The 22,458-nt window shown below is 43.6% G+C and overlaps 2 protein-coding genes across 5 annotated transcripts in view; one reads left to right on the plus strand and one right to left on the minus strand.

Annotated features, from left to right (window-relative positions):
* Positions 1 to 1,910, minus strand: part of LOC144259081 (trifunctional purine biosynthetic protein adenosine-3-like) — a 45,332-nt gene extending 43,422 nt beyond the window's left edge. The window contains exon 1 of the mRNA XM_077807259.1: positions 1,766 to 1,910. Coding sequence (XP_077663385.1) covers positions 1,766 to 1,910 — 145 coding nt within the window. The remainder of the gene's footprint in view (positions 1 to 1,765) is intronic.
* Positions 1,911 to 8,141: 6,231 nt separating this feature from the next.
* On the plus strand, positions 8,142 to 14,582 carry DNAJC28 (DnaJ heat shock protein family (Hsp40) member C28). Of its 4 annotated transcripts, none has more exons than XM_077819125.1 (2): positions 8,142 to 8,258; positions 11,413 to 14,582. In XM_077819125.1, exon 2 carries the CDS (start codon positions 11,448 to 11,450, stop codon positions 12,585 to 12,587), a length of 1,140 nt encoding a protein of 379 aa, XP_077675251.1. In that variant the 5' UTR covers positions 8,142 to 8,258; positions 11,413 to 11,447; the 3' UTR covers positions 12,588 to 14,582. The 4 variants fall into 4 exon arrangements, with proteins under 4 accessions (XP_077675251.1, XP_077675244.1, XP_077675267.1 ...); XM_077819118.1 differs by lacking the exon at positions 8,142 to 8,258 and adding an exon at positions 8,383 to 8,805; XM_077819141.1 differs by lacking the exon at positions 8,142 to 8,258 and adding an exon at positions 8,383 to 8,656.
* Positions 14,583 to 22,458: the final 7,876 nt, after the last annotated feature.

Below are 22,458 nucleotides of genomic sequence, written 5' to 3' on the forward strand. Positions count from 1 at the left end.
TTGGCACAAAATTCCTCCAGGAGTAAATCATGAGCCTGATCCAGTGACCACTGAAGTCAGTAGAAAGATTCTCATTGATCTGTACTTTAGGCACAATGACAAGACAAACCATTCTCACATATACAAGCATTAAAGCACATACCGATCAGATTCAGTGACAGTGAAATAAATCTTTTACCACTGAAGAAGGTAGAACCTAAAATACATTGTGAATTTGACTGTATCTGTTTCACTCTATTAATTTTTGGACCTTTGTATGTGTTTTTGGGAGTGGTTAGTATCCATTTAGATCCAGCTGTCCTCAAGTCTCATGTGTTGTTTACTTTAATTCTTGGCGCTTTTTCAAAATACATATGATGCAGTGTTTACTCCTGACGGCATTCTGCACCAAAAAATTAAAAATTCTGTGCCAAAAATTAAAAATTATGTGTAGGATATTTTAAAATTCTGCAAATGTTACTTGTCAAGTAAATGTGGAGGCTCCAGCATGGTACTGGGGAGCACAGGCCACTGGCTGCACAGAGGTGAGATATCACTCTGCAAATTCCCCCCTGGGACACAGATTCAGCAGTGAGGCTGCACCCAACCCTGACACAGCGCAAGGACCATGCCTGCCCCAGAAATACCCCAGGGACCTGCCCATCTGTGTGGGCAGGCAGGCTCAGCAAGGCAGGATCCAAGTGTGGAGTGGGCTTAGTGTGGGGGGATCCAGATGTGCGTTGAGAGGGCTCTGTGTGGGGCATTCTGGATGCGGGAGGCTCAAGGGGGAATCCGGGTCCGGGGGGGATCTGGATGTACAGGGACTTGTTGGGGGTTTTGAGTGCAACAGTAATGGGTCTCTGCAGGGGTGTTCAGGTGAAGGTGGTTGGGGCTCAGTAGGGGGAGTTCAGAATGGGGTGGGGGGGGGATAGAGCTTGGTAAAGGGGTCCAGATGCTGGGGGAGTGGGACCCAATGGGATAGGGATCCAGGTACAGCAGGTTGGGGCTCGGTGGGGTAGAGATCCGGGTGGCTTGTTGGGATGGTCAGGTGCAGGGGGAGCGGGGCACACTGTGGGGGTTCTGAGTGCGGGGGTCTGGAATTGAGGGGATCTGGGTGTACGGGGGGGTCGGTGGATGGGGGAGTAGCTCTCTATACAGGGATCCCCGATGAGTGCAGGAAGCGGGGGGGTGGGGAGAGAGAGAGAGAGAGTTTGCAGAATTTTCTGCAGCTGGGGGAGAAATCTGGGGGTGGGTCTGAACTGGCCCCAGATGCCGTGCAGGGGAAGAGGAAGTCCCATCCTCCCCAGCCCAGCTGTGACAAAACAGCTGAGCCTGGCACAGGGTAGGAGCCACCAGCCAGGTCTTCCCCAGTCCTGTCTCCTGCCCCATGGTGATTTACCTCTCTGCCAGCTGTCCTAGGCACCTGAAATATACTGCTGGGCAGGGTCGCATGACAGCTTTAGTGGCCTTCCTTTGCTTCCCTGTCAGAAAGTCATTTTTCTGTGGGGAAACAAAGAAATCTGTGGGGGACATAAATTCTGTGCATGCGCAGTGGCACAAAATTCCCCCAGGAGTAAGTGTTTTATCAGATAATCCAACAATTCAAAAAAACCACACAGCAAAAATTATTTGCATGTGGTATAATTTGTGGTATCTTTTGTAGAAAAGAATAAGACACACTGTCAATTTCTACTGATTCAGCATATGATATTGAACATTTTTTGTTTATATTCACACATCTATATACGTGCACAGCTTGAAATATCATTTATTTGCTTTCTATTACCTGAATTTGAAATCTTTCCATTATTGGCTGTTCCTGCATTTCCTGGAGCGACTAGCACTTGTTTTACATGTGGAGACTGTGCCAATTTCCAGGCCAGAGCATGCTCTCTGCCTCCACTGCCAATCACAAGCACTCGATCAGCCATCAGTCTGTGAAAAGCCAGTCACTGTACTTATTTCAGAGTCCTATGGGAAAAAACAAAAACATATGAATTATGTCTCTAACAGCCACTCATAATTCGTAGCCTCAGTCTAGTTCTCAGCATATAGGTATTCAGTTGACAAAAATACACCATCACACATCGTATTGATTGGCAACAGTGCTGACCTTCTGGGTGAACTCATGGACCAACTGAAGTCAGTGGAAATTTTACCATTGACTTCAATGGGGTCAAGATTTAATCCCTTAAGTGTACAGGCCAACGTGTAGAGACTGAACTACCCATCTAGATCTGGTTCCTCCACAGAAGTACTGAGCCACATTGGCAGTATGGGAAAGCTTGTACAAATATTGGTTTTAAACTTACCTTTAATGCTGGCTTCAATATGGAGAATGTCAATCCAGAAACTTTAATGAGCACTAAAATATGTAATTTTTAAAAAACAGCAATTGTCAAAATATAAAAATCAGTGAGAATGCTGCTAAGACAGAATAATGTGCTGAATACACCCCCACCCCCATACACTGACATTTAAAATTATCTCAATAGTATTTCTTGGCAGATTAATTTTGATGTATTTCAGAAACACTATAATATGCAATGTATTTTACATCTGCTGATCTAGTTTTTCCAATATGAAATTAAAATGGGCACACATAAATGTCATGAACAAAACCAATCCCAGAATATGACCTTTAAGATTGGTTAATGTCAATAGCATCTATCCATAACCACAGCCACAAGATACATAATAAATTAAGACCACCATAAAAATGTCAGCTTTCCAACCAACACAACATTACTCTTTCTCAGGAAAAGATGATCTGTGAGGATTTTACTATATAGCTTACAAACAAAATCAGAGATAATATTTAAATACAAAAGCATTATGTTTAAGAACAGATTTTAGTAAACTGTAACCTTTTAGGAAGGAGATTTTGGTTCTTAGCAGAGATGGCACCAATAATCGATAAAATAATTATTGATTATATACATTTCCAAAATGACTGAGCTGATCAAGTATAATGTCCACATAAAAAGTTTTATGTGCTCTCTTTCAGGGGACTTTATCCTGCAACTACAGAGAAAAGGATTACTTTATATAATAAGTCTTTTCCATCATTTTTTTTCCAGAATAAGGGTACTATACATTAGGTGCACTAAATACATACTTTAGATTACCTTGAAATAAAGTTTACTTCGTGCAAAAAATTTTAAAAGTTGGGTTCTTCCCTTTTTTGCTTCTTTATCAAAAGTTTTCTTTTTCCTGCCCCTCCCCCCCCCCCGTCTTCGGTCTTAGCTATATAAGAAATATTAAGTCTGATCGTCCCTGTTGTTGCTGGAAGACTTTTGGGGGCGGGGGGGGGGATTTTACAATACTAATTAAAGGATAAGAGAGCTCACAATAAGCAAAAGGTTGAAGTTCATGACATTTTAACAAAATAATCATTTATCCCAAATGCTCAGTATACACTGGAATTAAATAGGTGTTAACTAAAAAAGTTTTAAAAAAAATTGAATTAAATCCTCTCCCCTCACAGTTATTCAGTTTTCAACCTCTTCTTGACCCATTATAATTTCACTAGTTCAGTAGTGTCTTTCAAGGTAGAATATATCTAAATTTCTAATGGAGGGTGGGGGCAGGGAAAACACACAAGCAGAAACCCCTTCACGCTTAAAAAAAATAGATGTTTTCTTTTCATATCATAAAGAAAAAAAAGGAGGGGGCTTTCCTCTCCCTTCCCCCCTTCTTCCAGTCAACTTAAAGGCATCTTGGCAGAAATGGGAGCTAGCAGAAGAATAGAACTTACTTTAGAGGAGATATGATGGGGACTCCCAGTTGAGACACCTCTACTTGCCACATCAGGCACTACTGCTCCACCTAATGACTCCAGAAATTCCCCAGCCAGATACAACCCCGTCCTCCTGCTCCCAGTTCAAATTCTTCTGTGTGATGAGAGCTGATCCCATAGCCAATGACGACGAGCTCTTGGGGAGCTAACCTCTCCAAGCCATGGAGACGGACGAGGAGGAGAGTGTGTGCTCCCATGCTCCTTTTAGGAAAGAGGGAGAGCTGCACTTCCCCTTATTTTAACTCCTGATGGTAATGCAGATGACTCACTCCTTTAAAAAACAATATAAAACAGGGTGCCCCCTCAAAAAACTATGTAACATTTGCTAGTCTCCATTCTTTGGATTTCTCACAAGAGAGCAAAAAATAATATGGCATTATTTCTCCACCAATCAGTTCTGTATTTTTGCTGGTAATCCACACAAACTCTATATTCCCTATAAAAACAAAGATTATAATTTCTGAAACTGAGACATTGGTCAATGTACTCATCAGTCTGTGCCATTTTCCTGCACTTTTATGGCCCTTTTCAAGTAATTAATCTCAAGGCAACTTTCTATAACAATAACACAAACATCTTTGGTAATAGTACAGAAGTTAAAAACTGTTCTTTTCTGATGTCAGAGGCTGGGAGAGACATTATTTAAATTAATATTGAAGAGTCATTCCTTGATGTGCATGTGTAACTCCCCACAACCTCAAATCAATAATATAAATACACTTTTAGATTTGTTTAAAATTTACTTTAATATCTAGCACATATTAAAGTTAAGTGTTTTTCCTTTAATCCTGAATTATGACATGGAAACTTAACTTTGTGGAAAATAAAATGAGGTTTATTCAGTGTTGGAGATAGGTGCACAATAAGTAATATGTTCTATTCCATTCTTTATAGGTTCTTTTACCATCCTCACCACCATAGTATTTGAACACCTTCCAGTAGTGCATTAAGAGACATGACTAACACCATGTTTCCAATACTACAGTTGTTTTCAGAAAAATAAATCAAACATGCTGATATATCACTGAGCAAGACCTTTGTGTGAACTTCTTAAAGCAGGTGCACACTGAGGCAGTGAGAAATAAAAGTTTGTCTCTCTAAAATGCAATACATTCCTCTCACATCATTAAAATAAATAAATTTACATTAACAAACAGGATAATGTCACATATGCACACCTTCCAATTCCCTACATGTTGATGGACAGATTTTAGCACCACAGTAAAAAAAAGCCATGCACATTACAATAAGCTTAATCACCACCTATCAAGTCACACGTCTCTTTTGCTTTCTTCTAGTGAATGACAAACAGTGGGAGATTCCTTAGTTGAAATCCGATCAAACAAGCATACAACTGCTGAGGCAGAATTTGGTCTGTAGATGTTTAAATAATTTCTTCTTACATTCACACGGATCCTGCAGTGTAGATCACAACAAGAATCCACACAATTCCGAAATCCTGTCTTCTTTTACCCAATCACATAAGAGGAAGATACTGAAAATTTGCATTCATTCTAACTGCCCACAACATACTGCAGTTATCTGACTCAAGTCATTTTCTAAGGTAGGATAAGAAAGAGAGACAGACATACAATAATAAACAGAGAGAACAATAAGAGACACAAAAACTGTTGAAATGTCTAACACCCAAACAAAAACACTTCTTCCATGGCATCATTTCCACTTCATGTAAATGTTTAGGTTTGCTGCAGTTTTCATACACAGATCAAACAAAAGGAGAACAAACTAACTACACAGGGCCAGATTCAGAGGGGATGTAAGTGGCAGTATAAATTGCATATTCATAAAACATCATAAGCAACATAAATTGGTGTAATTTACTCCAAGAGAACAAAGATGCAATGGGAAAGCAACATATCAGGGTACAATCCAGACTAATGAGTTGCTGTGTCACTCCTGCCCTCTAACATGGAGTGCCCTTTACAATGCTTTGCTGCTGTAGCCTCCAGCATGAAAGTCATTCCAAGCTATGTCTGTGTGTGTGCTGCAGCTAGCCACACCTGGGCTCTTACCAACCTCGGTTATACTGCAGGTGACCCCAACACACCCCCAGTATTTGATTTCCCCCCAGAAATGTATGTCCTGTGATACCCACCCCTCTCCTGGATAATACAAGTTTATATAAAGTCTGTTATTGCTTTAAAAGAAATAATTTGCACAGAACCTGCCACTCCAAATGGTGTTTCCCAGACACTTCAGTTTAAACACACTGGACTAGATAAAACAATAAACTAAGTTTATTCACTACAAATGGAGATTTTAAGTAAGTACAAGTAATGAGGCATAAGTCAAAGTTATAACTCTGATGGTGCTTAACTTAAACTATATCAGAATCAAGCAAAATAGTTTCTCACCATATACTTTCAGCAGTCTTACTCACCAAACTTCTTAGGTCAGGATCCCTCTGCCAGTTCAGCACTGACTCCTTTGTCCTTCAGGTGCTGTGAATGCATCTCCAGATGACATTCGGGAGACAAAAGAGTCTATATGGAAGGATATTCCCTGCTGCTTTTTCCTCACCTGTTTGAGCATCCTGTGTTTCCCGACCTGCTTGATAACTCCGTTTACTGCTTAAATGCTAATTAAGCAGAACACACATTCCTTTGAGGCAGACCTGTCTGCTAACCTCACTTTGGAATGTGTTAATAACATCATAAAGTGGAATATTATAACTTCACATGAGACAATTGTCACACACATTTTATCAGGACAATAATAAACAGAAAATTATGAGTTTTAAAATGGTAACTCACAAGGCATACTTTGTACAAAGATTATTACAGTAGCATGTGGGGTGTGGTCACAACAGGTACATTCTATCACAAGTGTGTAAAGATGAAAGACAATAAGATGAAGCAGGCTTCCTTTTACACACTTACATTAGTGGCTTTTCTTGCTTCAGTGATGCTGTCATTTCACTGACTGGGTGTACAATATTGCTTACCCCAAGCATTCAAAATCATGAATTGGGCTCAACAAATCCCATGAGATTGGCTTAAAAATGATGAGAATTTTAAAAAATAGAGAATTTTGCGGGGTGGAGTTATTTGCCTTCTGGGTTCTGAGCTGTTAAGGGTGCAGTTACTTCACTTTTTCAAGCATTTCTCTGCAACCATTAGAGCTAAATACTTAATTTTTTAAATAAAAGCTGAGTATCATGTAATCAGTTGACTCCAATAGGTGGGACATTTAAGAAAAACACCAAATATTGAAAAACTTGCAATAAAATCACAAGAGGTAGCAGTACTGAAATATAATTTACACTCTCATAAAGCAGCTGCTGCCCATTTACAAACATGATACACCCCCATGTACATCACTTCTGAGTCTGGCACACGTTATCTCAAAACCAATATTCCATCCACAGATAAATTGAAACCACTACCCCACAAAAGATACCATTATGCTTCAAAAAGAACAGGAGGACTTGTGGCACCTTAGAGACTAACAAATTTATTTAAGCATAAGCTTTCGTGAGCTACAGCTCACTTCAACTACTGCTGCACAAACCACACTTCATAGCTATACTGCCTAAAAGATATAAAGTTCAGCATCTACCAGGCAGAGTTCATCTGTTAGAGAGCAAAGAGACAGACTGAGGCCATCACCCTAAGTCTGAAGCACTCATTGACAGCGCTGGGAGTTCCTCCACGCAGCACCTCTCTCGGGATAGGGAATGCTCAGTTCTTTCCAAGTTACCATGTTTCTAACCATGATAAGGTAACAGCTGGCCCGGTCCTGACAGCTTGATCTGTTTCCCAGGGGGCTCCAGTAGGGCATTTAGGTCCCAGCGACGCGGGCTTTTCAAATAAGTTTCAGGGGTTATCTGGCTGCAGACCCAGAAAACGAAGACTCAGGCTGGGGCTGCGGATGGGGAACACGCTAAACACCGTCTCAGGGGCTGGCTGTACATCACAGACGGCGGGGGGGGGGTCGGAGTGGGGGGTGTTAATTTCTTGTCTGTTGCAGTATCACCAGGGGCCGGGGCATGAACAGTCACACTGCCCAGTTAACTGCCAGTCCCTGTGCACGCGGCCGCTCCCCGATGGTGGCACCGCCCACTCTGTCCGGACAGCGTTCAGCGCCCCCCCACCCCAGGGTCTGTGGCGCGCACGCCCAGCCCCGGCGACTTCTCTCACGCAGGCCACGCGTCACAACCACCCCAGACTCTGTCACGTGTCAGGCGGACGCAGGAGCGGGCGGGGTCACGGGTTGGCAGGGCGGCCAGAGGCGTCTGTCTATGGTGGGGACTACATATCCCACCATCCCAGGCGGCACGCGCGTCGGCTCCGTCGGAATGGGAGGGGGCGGGGCCGCCAGAGAGAGCCACTAGGAGCCGTCCCTGAGCGCGGGGTGAAAGGAGCTGCCCCTCCCACCGCGCTTCCAGACACCACCCCTCAACGTGAGCTTGCCTTCCGCTCCCTTACGCATGCGCCAATCACAGGGACGGGGGGGCCAGGTGAGGCGGGGGCGTCGGACAGCAGCGGCGGCGTGGACCGGCGGGGGCAGTGGGGGCGGGGCAAGGGGCGCTGCAGGGCTCGGCCCCCGGGGGGGTGGGGGTGACACCGGCGGGCTGTGCTGAGACCTTGGCTCCCGGGGGGGGTGTGATTTAGTGTCAGTTCTCCCACTGCCCCCGCCATGCTGCGCACCCTCCCCCCGCTAAGCGGGGTCATGCCCGTTCATGGCAGCGCCCGCCCGCAGGCGGCCGGCCCCTGGGTTGCGGCTAGCCCGCTCCGGAAGTGGCCCATCACCCTGGTCTCTGAGCCCTTGTCTGGCCGCGCCCTGTGCAGCGTGTCGGATCGCAGTGCGGAGCTCTTAATCTGCCATCGTAATGGAGTAGGAAAGAGCTGCCCCAGGGTGAGCCAGCGTCACTGATCTCTAGGGTCCCCCCCCCCCCCGCAGTTCCCCCCATGACTGCACAACTGGCACTTCCTGCTGTGAAGGCATTGTTTGCTCTGGCGGGAGAAGTAGCTCTAGAGCTGGATAATCAAGTTTTACCGTAAACGGTGAGTCTAGAGTAACCCTTCTACTGCTGTGAGCAAAGTGAGGCCAGGTGTACACTACAGACCTATATTGGTGTATAACTATGTCACTTGGGTGTGAAAACTCCACACCCCCGAACAATGTAGTTATACTGACCTATCCTTACATGTAGACAGCACTATGTTGATGGAAGAAGTTCTCCCATTGACACAGTTATACTGCCTCTCGGGGAGGTGGATTAACTACGCCGACAGGAAAAGCTCTCCTGATGGCACAGGAGCATCTTCACTTTAACGCTCAGCGGCATAGCTGCATTGGTGCAGCTGCGGCATTTGAAGTGTAGACCTGCCCTGAGTGTTTGCAGATGGAAATGTTCGTTTAATGAATGCTTATTAAACAGCAATAATATTTTTCTCACAGATGCCTCTATCAGAGAAGAAAGTCCTTCTCTGATGAAAATTGCAGGATTAAGGCCAAAATCACCATAACAGTGAGGATGACATTTTAGTTAAATACTTTTGTAGAGCATGATAGTACAAAATATCATTTTGCATAGGTCTTACATAACTATCCTACATAAAGCACCACACTCCACTGTATACAATGTTATACACAATCGTAGCAGCTTTTATTTAAAATTATCAACAATTGAGTATTACTTTTAGATTTAAACAATAGTAATGAGTAGTAGATTGTACAAGTATTTTTGAGTGATACTTAGAATCTGAATTTTTTTTCCAATCAGATTATAAATATAAAGCAGGTCTAATTTTGAGCCTAATCTGTTTAGTTTGACAGCAACTCAAAGTGGCTACTAGGCATAAAAACTTTCAACACACTATTTTGAGTAATGTGAATATATGAAAAACAGTTACACACAGTTGTAGGGGATTCATCCACTGACTAATGCACTCAGTTCTAAGAGATGGTCTACTGATCTTATTTAACATGTTTGCAGCCTTTGTTAAGGCAACGAGACCATAATGATCATCTAGTAAAGGGATCAGCAACCTGTGGCCCGCCAGGGCAAGCCTCATGGCGGGCCAGGCTGGTTTGTTTACCTGCCACTTCCTCAGGTTTGGCCGATCACAGCTCCCACTGGCCGCGGTTCGCCGTTCCAGGCCAATGGGGGCTGCAGGAAGCGGTGGCCAGCACATCCCTAGGCCTGCACTGCTTCCTGCAGTGAGCCCCGGCCAGTGGGAGCTGCAATCGGCAGATGCGGCAGGTAAGCAAACTGGCCCGGCCTGCCAGGCGGCTTACCCTGGCAGGCTGCGTGCCAGAGGTTGCCAATCCCTGATCTAGTCCAACCTCCTGCATAACCAAAGCCATAAGAATTCACAGTGGTATTGTTTATAATAAGAAAGTAAAACAAGGCAAGGTGATTAGAAAATAAAACAACCCCCTGCTCATCTTAAATTTCAAACCCGTGCTTTGATCCTTTATTTGTGGAGTTGTACCTTTACAAGGCATTCAGGACAGATGATCAGCATTGAATGCCTCTAATCTTGCCTCTCTTCAGAAGGGTTCTTCCAAATAGATAGACTGCTAGCTGTAGAAAATGTAAATAACAGTAATTGAGTCAACCTGTCCAGTTTTATATCTTAAAATGCAAGCTGACATAAAGACTTGTGGTGGCGGTGGCCATGAAAGTGAGGATGATCTTGGTGTACTGTACAAGGAATTAGGCTGACGATTCTCATTAACAATAATCGGTTGTTTCAGTGGTGTATTAGGTGTATAGTTTTTGCTTGCTTTGTATCTTTTTATGGTTGATTTTTAGTGAAAAATTATTTTTTATGTAAGTATTTGAAAAAGAATTGCTTTGGGACCCCAGCGCTTTCAGCAGCCAGTCTTCTCAGAAGAATCAAAGTTAAGGGATTATTGGTCTTTTCTATTCTTACTAAAAAGTTAATGTTCTCGATTTATTTAACAGGAGTAAAAGAGGTTGGCATCTAGGATATTTGAGTCCTGCTGGTGAACAGCAGTTTGCCATCTAAATAACTGAATAATATGAATATGGCTTTAACTTATGCTGCAAAATACTCCAGGGTCTGGTCCAATAAACTTTTAAATATACATTGGAAAATAGATCCTGTGGCATTCATAACTGTGGATATAGAGTCCAGCTGGTGGGTAGTTTACATTTAGAGCCTGACTAAATTGCAACTGTATTGGCAGGGGTCTGTTATTACACAATCATGTCTTCAACATAGTTATAAAGCACAGCTCTCTGCAATATAGAGAGGACCTAACTGTATTTTAAGAAACATGCTAAAACTTTGTACCTGTGTAAAGCCTTGGATATTTACACTGCAAAAGAGGACTGCTCTTTTGTGATATTGGGAGAGCTGTGTTGCAAATGAGTTTTCATTTGTAGTATATACAGGATTCTTCTTGTGTAAATAGTGCTAATCTGCTGTTACTATATATATATATATAGGCAAGTATATGACTGAGAGTTGGTGTCTAAAATAAAGATCTTTGTACATAAAAATTAATCTGAATTTTGATAATCTTTGAAAGTAAAGGAAAATAACTGGTTAATGTCAGAAGATTTTAAGAAATAATATTGGCTTTTAAAATTCAACACATTAGTTTTATTTTATGTTCAGTGTTGTTGTTTTTTATAGGTCATTGTTTAGGATGTAGCAGCATCTGAAGAAATATGAAGTGGCTTTGTGTCATATTGACAAAAAAAATTGGATGTCATCTCTGGGCACTTTCAACAATGATTCCCAAAAAAGTAAAAACATTTCCTTATCCCTATATCATTGAGCATAGAATGTTGTCAGGTTACAAATCTAAAAATAACATCAAAGACTCTTACAGACGTCTTAAACTTCAGGAGGGGTGTTCCCTAGATGACGTAAGAAGTTCATTTAGAAATCTTGCCAAACAGTATCATCCAGACAGTGGTTCCATCACAGCTGATTCCGCAACATTTATGCAGATAGAAGCAGCATACCGAGCTGTGCTTTCTGATGTGGCCAAGAAAATGAAATCAAGTGAAAGTGAAAATGAAGAGGAAACCAAATTCAAATCCAAAGCACCACAGCACAGGCAGTATTTAAGTTTGGAAGGTGTTGGTTTTGGGACTCCGAGTCAAAGAGAGAGACAGTACATGCAGTTTAGAGTAGACCGTGCAGCTGAACAGGTGATGGAATATCGAAAGCAGAAACTTGAGAGCCAGTATGCTATGAACACTATGATAGCCAAAGATATAAGGCAGAGTAAGAAGGTAAAAATTACCCAAGCAATTGACCGTTTGGTTGAGGACCTCATCCAGGAATCAATGGCTAAAGGAGACTTTGATAACCTCAGTGGTAAAGGAAAACCATTGCAGAAATTTTCATACTGTCCACATATTGATCCTATGACTCACAACCTGAACAGAATTCTAATAGATAATGGATACCAACCAGAATGGATTCTGATGCAGAAAGAAATACGAGAAACTATTGAGGAACTAAGAAAGAACATAGTAGCATCTAGGAATAAACTTGGCGAGCCAATGACACCATGTAGACAGAAACAATGGAGTCAGATTTGTGAACAATTAATAGAAGATATCAAGAAACTAAACAAAAGAATTAATGACTTCAATTTAATTGTTCCCATTCTGAACAGACAAATGGTTCATTTTAATGCAAACAAAGAAATTGCACGAGCGCAGAAGGCTTATGAGATCCTCGTGGAAAAAACAAAGACTACTGATGTGGATACAAAGGAAAATGAACAGGAAAAAGTTAAAATGTTTAGGCTTAAATCTGGCCTTTTGAAGTGGATAAATCTTATGTTGAAATAAAATAAAATGGATGTACCAGTTTTGATTAAATATTCATGTTAATATGTTTTGTAGTTTGAGAGAGAATTTTTCAGGTTTACTGAAAATATAAAACCTACCTGTTTTAATGTTATAATGTTTAGAAGGAATCTAGCTGCTTGACCTGGCTCTCCAAGTGGTCAATATGAAAGCTGCTTAAGAATAATAATTTTTCTTGGCCAGTTTTGCTTTTGTCAAGCTTATTCTTCTTCATATATTGAACCAATGTTTTATTTGGGTAAATCAGAAAGAATTAAACCTCGTAAAAGTATCATTATCTTTGCTTTACAAATTAGGAAACTGAGGTGCAAAGAAATGACAGCAAGTTAGTGACAGAACCAAGAATAAAATCTATATTTATTAACTTCCTATCCTGTGCTCTATTCATTGAACCATTCTGTCCTCTTAGGTTGAATGCTTACAGCAAGGAACAGTGGGCAGGTAAAAAAAAAAAGAGTCCTTTTAAGTAATAAATTGTCTTACATAAAAAAATATTTATGTCAGAGACTGTTTTCTGGTATAAGGAATTGTGGCTAATAGTAGAGTCCCTGCTCGCATGAGCTAGTACGTATTTCTTTAGATAAGCAGACTGAACATTTTCCTGAGAGTGCTGGGAGCTTAGTTACTAGTTCCGTTTTCTGAATACTTCTTATATGTTAAAAGGACACTGAGAAAGCTGATAGGCCCAAAATGTAATCCTTACCACCACAACTTTTTGTCCCCTGATGGTTGCTTCTAGTGTCTGACCATTCCGAATGAAAGCTGAAACAGTATTAAAATCACAGCTCATTGACAGGTGATCTAGCAACACCTGAATTTATTGCATTTGTTTACACACACACTCATTTTGTGCTGTCCTTGCATTCTCTGTTTTTGTGATCTGGCAAAAGGCTGAAATTGGCTCTCAAGTTTTTCAGAGACCAGGATTCTTGTCTGTTTCCATAGTCCATCCCCTCATAAGAAATGAGCAGACAGAGCAAGTAAAAGACTGGTATGATGTGTACAAACTCATATGCAATCCCACTGAGCTGAGTTTATTGGTGGTGGGTCATGCAGTTGAGAAGCTTGCACTGCACCCTTTAGTTTTGGTAGGATAAGGATAATCATTTTTCATCGTCGTCTAGACATTAAAAAGAAAAATTCAAGAGGTCACATTTAGGGCCTTTCAATCTTCAGTGACCCTACTGACAGCTGAAAGGGGTACATTTTCCTTTTTGTCTTATGAATAGCAATACTCAAAGCTATGGAATGCTTGAATACATTATTTTAGCATCTCAGGGAAGATTTTGTCCTTTCACAAACTGTGTGCTCATTTTAGGTGTCACTGCTGTATGAATGCCTGCTTATTCATTGAAGAGTGTAAGTGACTTAGTAGTTCTTGTTTATAATGGAAACTTCAGAGCAGGCAGACTTCTGCTTAAATTTAGGGCTTAATTACAGCAGATAAAAGCCTTTTCGCACAATACTATTAAAAATATTGTAACTTCTGTTTGTCAGGATGACCAATGGAATTTGACTGGCATTTCTAATTAAACTTATCCAACAGTACAAACAAAATAATTGCTCATTTCTCAACTGCAAACTGAATAGATGTGGACAGATTCCTTGTACTTTAAATCAGCTTTACAAAATGGTCATGAAAAATTATCAGGCACAAGATCTGCTTTTCCACACTTTACCTTGATGATGATAAAAAAAATTAAATTTTACTTGCCCCTGGCATGTGGGGGAAAGACTGATATAAATGTCAGTTTTCTGCATATTTTAGGCCATAAAATCTTAATATCACGCTGTCTAATCAGCATTTCTAAAGCCCCTAGCACCATAATATCTAAGAAGTGTATCTGAATTATACAAACCCAAGAAAGAACTACCGAGAGAGCAGTAAATTCTCCATCCCATGTGAGGTCTAATAATGGGCCTCTAATTTGAGATTGATGACAGTTCTCTGTTAGGTCTGACTTGTGAAAAATAATAAAATTAAGATATTACTTCCAGATACAAAGAGTGTCTTGACTACCTACATGTACAGGGAGTTATGTGAATAATTAGTAGATGGAAAGTGCCTTGAAAGGCTTGTCGATATGAGATCTTACTATTCAAATAAAAATTAGTTATGGAGTTGTTGGAATAGACTATATCAACCTTGGTGTCAGTATTTTGCTCATTCCTACCCAAACCTGCATTTCAGTTTCTTTGAATTGCTAGACCATTACCATGCATCTAAATCCTGTTCTAGTAATTGTAGAGCTTGGGTTTCAAAGTCCAAACATCCCTGCTGGAGCTACTGTTGCACAAATGGTATTATTGGGTCTTGAGGGCTGCCATTCACCTTCTTTTGAATAACCAACAGAGAAGGTTTTGAGGAGAGGCAACAGGGGGGCACTACAAGCAAGGGGCAAGAAAAGTTGCCAAGTATCCATTCTTGCAGGAAGCAGCTGACACAGCTAATAGAGCATGGGAAAAAAGTGTTTGCATATTTGAAACTGCTTCTCCACATGTTTGTGTGTAGCTTTTCCTTCCACTTCTTACATATGGATAATACATATGGGGAGGCCTCCACCTGCCCACGATTGAGATTAGCAGCACGAACTGATGTAGAAAGTGGCCACAAACATTGTTTGGGGTGAGGAAAGTTCAAGAGATGTGAGCCACCAGGGGAAGAAGAACAGCAACAGTATCAGAGAACAATGTGGAGGAAGGAATCGTAGACTCATAAACTTTAAGGTCAGAAGGGACCACTATGATAATGTAGTTTGACCTCCTGCTCTTTGCAGGCCACAGAACCTCACTCACTCCTGAAATAGACCTCTAACCTCTGCCTAAGTTACTGAAGTCCTCAAATCATGGTTTAAAGACTTCAAGGTACAGAGAATTCACCATTTATGCTAGTTTAAAACTTCAAGTGACCTGTGCCCCATGCTGCAGAGAAAGGTGACCTCCCCATGGCCTTGGCCAATCTGACCCAGGGGAAAATTTCTTCCCAACCCCAAATATGGTGACCAGTTAGACTGAACATGTGGGCAAGACCCGCCAGGGAGAAACTTGGGAAAGAATTTTCTGTAGTAAATCAGAGTCCTGCCCATCTGCTGTCCTTACTAGCACCACCAGATGCTTGGAGGAAAAGATAAGAATGTGGTGGTGTGAATTCAGATAGATGTCCTGAGACGGTAGCGAAAGGTGCAGTACATGGACAGGGGACTATTACTGTATTACTTAGTGGCAAAGTTGGTGTGGCACTTTACAAGTAGAAGATAAGGCAAGATTCCTGCTTCAATCCAGTAATAATTATTATACTTTATTTATGCTGAGGTAGTGCCCAGAGTCTTTAATCAGGGTCGGGTGCTGTACTGACAAAAGGTTCATTTCCTGCTCTGAAAAGCTTTATTTAAGGTTGTTTCTACAATTGAATTGCATGGGCAGATTCCTGTGCCCATAGAGAGAACCCCATAGATTAGTGGAACTTTGGGCGGGAGTCGGGGGTGAGCGAGGGGAGGATCAGGGTCTAACAAGGTCTAAAACAATAGGAAGGAGGGAAGGAGATGAAGATAACAATGGTAAGAATAGGTAGATTTGTGAATGCCTTGGTGGGTTTGAGACACCTAAATCTAATGGCAGTACTCATGTAAACAAGCGTTTGAAGGATCAGGGCTTATGTCTGTCTTTAGTGTCTTTGCATTTTATGTTTGTTTCCACTTGACATCTCTCTATATGCCTTGGGTTATGTTGCTCCTGTCTTTGTTTCATTCTTAGTTCCCCATCATCCTAGTTTCTGTTCCTTTTGAGTAATCTTTAAAGTTTCTTCCCCTTTTTGTTTACTCTCTTCCTCTTTCTAATTTCTACTTCTTTTTTTTTTTGACTGATCCTGCTGTGGATACACCAGTCATTTGAATATGAACACTTGTTTTGTGAGACTGCCAGCTAACATCTCCAATATTGAATTTAGTCCAAATTTAGTGTTTTGCCTCAAGATTTCTAAAACCTGGTTCATATTAAGTCCTTTATAATGGGCAATTGCCCAGCAACTCTTTTTTTGTTTAAAGAGATCTCTCAGTATATATTGGTGCTAATCTATTCTTTTGTCTCTCTCTCTTGCTTTGAGAACAAAAAGGCTAGAAAGCAAGAAATAAAGAGCTAATTAAATCATGTGTACAGGAAGCAGGAAGGAAGCTAGTTAGTAATTGACATCTTGAGTCAAATTTTTCACTGCTCTGCTTTTAAGGTTGAAAGTTTTGATCCAGTACACAAAACAGGATCAATATCAGAGCCCACTTATGGAATTTTGGAGATAGTGTGAAATGTGCATTCAGGAAGACAGGGGAGGGGGGGATTCTAATCAGCAAAACACATTAAATTATTATGTCTCCTAGGTTGAGAGCACTCAGCTTTATATGCTCCAGAGCAGGGTTGCCCAGTGGACTGGGCTAGGAATACCTACAACAACTGCAGTGGTGGTAGTGTTATACCAATAAAATAAAAACCAGCAGGATCTTATTAAAGGGGAAAAGGCAAAATACCACATTTATTGTGAATACAGGAAGAATCATAGTAAGCAGTTTGTTATAGTTATAACATTCCATTCAATCTCATATTTATTCACACATTCATTCATACACACACACACACACAGGTTCTGCAAGGTTGTTATCATAGTTACCAGCCTTAGAGTTGCTCATGCCAAGCCACTGGCCAGGTGGTCTGGACATGAGGAGGGAGCAGGGCCTTGTCAGTTGCTCATCTGATGCTCCTGGAAGTTGGTTTACAGAGTCAGACCCCAAAGTTCTCACTTTTTAGAGTCTATTTTTATAGCAATTTCTTCCTATGCCAGTCTATGGGAATTGCTTCATCATGCTGTTGCTGAATCAATCAGCAGATAGCACATTCCTGATGGCTCCACAGCTCCATGCTGCTAGATGTTATCTTGTTCTTTGGTTCTCCCATTCTTGAGGCTGTTGGGTGGATTCCAGTCTGCCCTCCGGGGGGGTCCTCTGGTTATTTCCACTTGACGCCTTCTTCAGCCGATGGACACTAGATTCTCTGGCACCTCCCTGATCATTCAGTTATTATCCACACCAAGCATCCATCCACATACATCCTCTAGCTCTATTTTAATCACAATTGTTAATACAACAAAAGGGCGGGGAGTCTCTGGTTGCTGTTTCTGTTGTTACAGAGTATTGCTTTGAGTCTCTCTCTATGTGAATTGCTTTGAGAAGAGACTCTGTCTTAGAATGTACTAACGCAATTAGCAGCTTGCAAGTTTCACACATAGGGAGAGAAACAGTACCAAAAACCAAGAAACCTCTTAATTAGTAATACCCTGGAATTTAAACTATGGGGAATCAAACTCATTTGTGATTTTAATACAGAACTTCTTTAATATGATCCAACAGCAGCAATGGTGAAAGTGCTGGCATGCCAGTCTTTTCACCACTGTATCATCTAGCCCTGCTTTGCACAGTGTTGGAAGACAATGATTACAATAAAGGTGGATTTTCTACACTAGTGCTCTCACCAGTGGAACTGCATAAAAATTATCAATAACGGGTAATTTTACACAAAGAGGAAGCTACTGCAGGTAGTCAGCATGTATCCTCAATTCAGCCTCAAACTCTGCTATTGCCTCAGACAGTTTTCCCTTTTGCAGCTTCTCAAAAACTGTACCAAACTACTTGTGAGTCAAACAGCACTTCTAGTTCTTGGAATCTGATTTATTAAAACATCACAATTCAAATGTCAACTTAAATCTAAACAAGACTTTCCCTCGCTCCACATTTTCTTCAGTTCCTTTCTGGACTGAACAATTCTTTCCCCAAACCCAGGTCCTTCCACCTGGTGCTTCCTCATGCCTCTTTGGGTTTCAGCACATCACTGCAGTTTTCGCTAGGTCTTTTCATCTGGCTGGTAGGGAGAGCCTCTTTCCCATGGTCCCCTCTGGATCCCATGCAGAGGTCTCCCCTTTATTACTGTTGTATCAGGGCTCCAGGCCCCAGCACACATGCACTCTCTCTGGGTAGGGGAGCTCTACCAGAACTACAGGTTCCCTGGATAGCCCTCTGTGACACTAAGCACCCCTGTATTCACACCCTACACACAACTGCAAAAATCTTTTGTACAAAATATGCCTTGTGATGTATCATTTGAAAACTAATCATAGAATCATACATTCTTCTTCGAGTGCTTGCTAATGTCCATTCCACGTTAGGTGTGCGTGCGCCGTGTGCACCATTGCTCTAGCACTCTTGGGTGCCGTGCGCTTATGTGCTGATATAAGGGGCACTGACTGCCATGCACCCTCTCCGTTCCTTTACCACCCGCGACGGTGGCTGGAACAACTCCTCTTGCTTCGGCAAGGCATTTTTCAGTGGTTTTCTTCTCTTAACTTAGTTTATTAGTCTTAGTATAGTAGTAGTGTAAATAGTTCTAGTGTAGATAGTTAGCCCTCGTCATTTAGCATAGAGAGGCTCCCTTTGCCCCTGGGGCCGGGTATGCCCTGATCCCCGGGCTTCAAACCTTGTGCATCCTGTGGTAAGCCTATGCCGATGAGCAACTCATACTGCAGTTGTCTGAAGTTTATGGGAGAGGCTCATATACGAGAGCGCTGTCAGATTTGTCGTGACTTTAAGCCTTGTGCGAAGAAAAACAGAGGCTAGCCCAGTGGTGGGCAACTTATGGCCAGTGGGCCACATGCAGCCCATCAGAGTAATCTGCTGGTGGATCATGAGACAGTTTGTTTACATTGACCATGCCACCTGCAGCTCCCATTGGCTGGGAACAGCGAGCTGCGGGCAGTCATGCCTGTGGACGGTCAATGTAAACAAACTGTCTTGTGGCCCACCAGCGGATTACCCTGGCGGGCCGTGTGCAGCCTGTGGGCTGCACGTTGCCCACCACTGGGCTAGACTGAGGGCTATCTTAATGGAAGCTGCTCTTAGACCTGCCTGAGAGCCAAGCCACTCATATTCAGCACCAAGCACTTTGGCCTTGGTGTGAAGCGCTTCTCCAGTACTACGCACTTCCTTGCACTCATGGGCGGCCGGTGACCCGGCTGTTGGGTGAGGCTAGCCCCTAGCCCCTCCCCTTGTGCCCAAGGCCCCACCCTTCCCTATCTGTTCCCTGTTCTGCCCCCCTCCTCTTCCCCTGCAGGAGCCCAGAGCACCCCCACCCAGGCCCCAGCACCGGGCAGCCAGGGGGCAAGGCCCCAACCCCAGTGCTCCAGGTGCCGCGGTCAGCCCCAGTGCTCTGGGCGGTGCAGCCAGCCCCGGTGCGCCGGGCGGCAGCTCTCCTGGCCCCGGTGCTCTGGGTAGCAGTGCTCTCAGTCCCCCAGGCAGCAGCGCTCCTGGTTCCAGTGCTCTGGGAAGCCAGACAGCACAGCTTGCCCCGGTGCACCATGCAGCAGCGCTCCCAGCCCTAGTGCTCTGCGTGGCGCAGCCCCAGCACCAGCCGACCTGACTCCCTGTGGGAGGCAGGTCAGCCAGCCCCAGCCACCCTGGGCCAACCAAGGTAGAGCACTCTGGGAACTGCAGGAAGGGGCCTGGCCTGGGGGTGGAGCGTGGGCAGGACCACACTAGGCTGTTTGGGAAGGCACAGCCTACCTCCGCTTACAATACCCACTGCCCATGCTGGCACTGTTCTCCATCTCTGGTGCCAAGGAAGAAACATAAAAAGCAGCGCTCCAACAGAGGGCACTCTCCAGTGCCGAAGAAGGGCAAACGGGGAAGACAATGGAGTGCAACCCACATTAGGCCACTCCTCAAACCCCCGGTCCCAGGGCAGCACCATCGACTCCTTCAGAGGGATGTTGAGTCTGGTGCGGGACTCCCTGCTGATGCCAGGAAGTTATCGCGACACCAGCAGAATCACAGTGCCTTCTACTCTGTCAGCTTTTGCACAGGCCACGGTACTGCTGACCTGGATGGGACAACCACCGGGGCTGATGAGCCTGAGGAGGAGAGAACATGATGCTCTAAGCTTCTTCCTGGCACCGGAATCTTTGGTACCCTCAAGGAGCAAGCCAATCTTGCTTTCTTCAGTGAGGTCGTCTCTAGGTGGCAGTAGTCCTCAGATCCTCGGTACCACACAGAGGAAGTGAGGGGAACCACTCCACCATGGTCACTTGGGAGGACGCTTCATCGGAGTCTGAGATGGAGCTCTACGCCCAGCCTAAGAGCCACCTCCAGTACAGGTCTTGTTGTAGGAGCAGCAGTGATCTGTATGCTCTGTATGACTACGCTATGTATAACCTGTATGCTCAAAAGGTCTGTTACACTTCCCCCCCCCCCCCGGCCCCTTTTGTCTCCTCTCCCTCTTTGAATACCTGTGAAGTGGCTTTTCCCCTCCCCTCCTGGAATGCTTGTGGGATGAATGGGTTAGTTGAACAGCTGGAAGATCAGAAGAGCTCCCAGGTAGACAAGGTGTCTGGGACTCTAATTAGGCAACACTCACACACCCACTGCAGGGTCACTGCCCGAGGTGGAGTGTGACCAACCAGACACGGCCAAGTCATCTCTAGTCACAGGCCATGAGGAGCAGGTCCTTAAAAGGGGAAGGGGCCATGTGCTCAGGAGCGCACTCACAAGCTTGTACCTCCAGTGAAGGCCCTTCGCCCAGACCGCCTGGCCAGTGGTTACTCGCATTGCGTTCCATTGTGCCTCAGGAAGACTTACCTTCATCGCACCATAGAATCATAGACTATCAGGGTTGGAAGGGACCTCAGGAGGTCATCTAGTCCAACCCCCTGCTCAAAGCAGGACCGATCCCCAATTAAATCATCCCAGCCAGGGCTTTGTCAAGCCTGACCTTAAAAACTTCTAAGGAAGGAGATTCCACCACTTCCCTAGGTAACGCATTCCAGTGTTTCACCACCCTCCTAGTGAAAAAGTTTTTCCTAATATCCAACCTAAATCTCCCCCACTGCAACTTGAGACCATTACTCCTTGTTCTGTCATCTGCTACCACTGAGAACAGTCTAGATCCATCCTCTTTGGAACCCCCTTTCAGGTAGTTGAAAGCAGCTATCAAATCCCCCCTCATTCTTCTCTTCCGTAGACTAAATATCTCCAGTTCCCTCAGCCTCTCCTCATAACTCATGTGTTCCAGTCCCCTAATCATTTTTATTGCCCTCCACTGGACTCTTTCCAATTTTTCCACATCCTTCTTGTAGTGTGGGGCCCAAAACTGGACACAGTACTCCAGATGAGGCCTCACCCGTGTCGAATAGTGGGGAACGATCACGTCCCTCGATCTGCTGGCAATGCTCTACTTATACATCCCAAAATGCCATTGCCCTTCTTGGCAACAAGGGCACACTGTTGACTCATATCCAGCTTCTCGTCCACTGTAACCCCTAGGTCCTTTTCTGCAGAACTGCTGCCGAGCCATTCCGTCCCTAGTCTGTAGCGGTGCATGGAATTCTTCCATCCTAACTGCAGGACTCTGCACTTGTCCTTGTTGAACCTCATTATATTTATTTTGGCCCAATCCTCTAATTTGTCTAGGTCCCTCTGTATCCTATCCCTACCCTCCAGCGTATCTACCTCTCCTCCCAGTTTAGTGTCATCTGCAAACTTGCAGAGGGTGCAATCCACACCATCCTCCAGATCATTAATGAAGATATTGAAAAAAACTGGCCCCAGGACCGACCCTTGGGGCACTCCACTTGATACCGGCTGCCAACTACAAGGAGTAATGGCGCCAACATGGAGCCATTGATCACTACCCGTTGAGCCCGACAATCTAGCCAGCTTTCTATCCACCTTACAGTCCATTCATCCAGCCCATACTTCTTTAACTTGCTGGCAAGAATACTGTGGGAGACAGTGTCAAAAGCTTTGCTAAAGTCAAGGAACAACAC

Source organism: Eretmochelys imbricata, chromosome 1 (assembly GCF_965152235.1).
Source record: "Eretmochelys imbricata isolate rEreImb1 chromosome 1, rEreImb1.hap1, whole genome shotgun sequence".
NCBI classification, from domain to species: domain Eukaryota; kingdom Metazoa; phylum Chordata; order Testudines; family Cheloniidae; genus Eretmochelys; species Eretmochelys imbricata.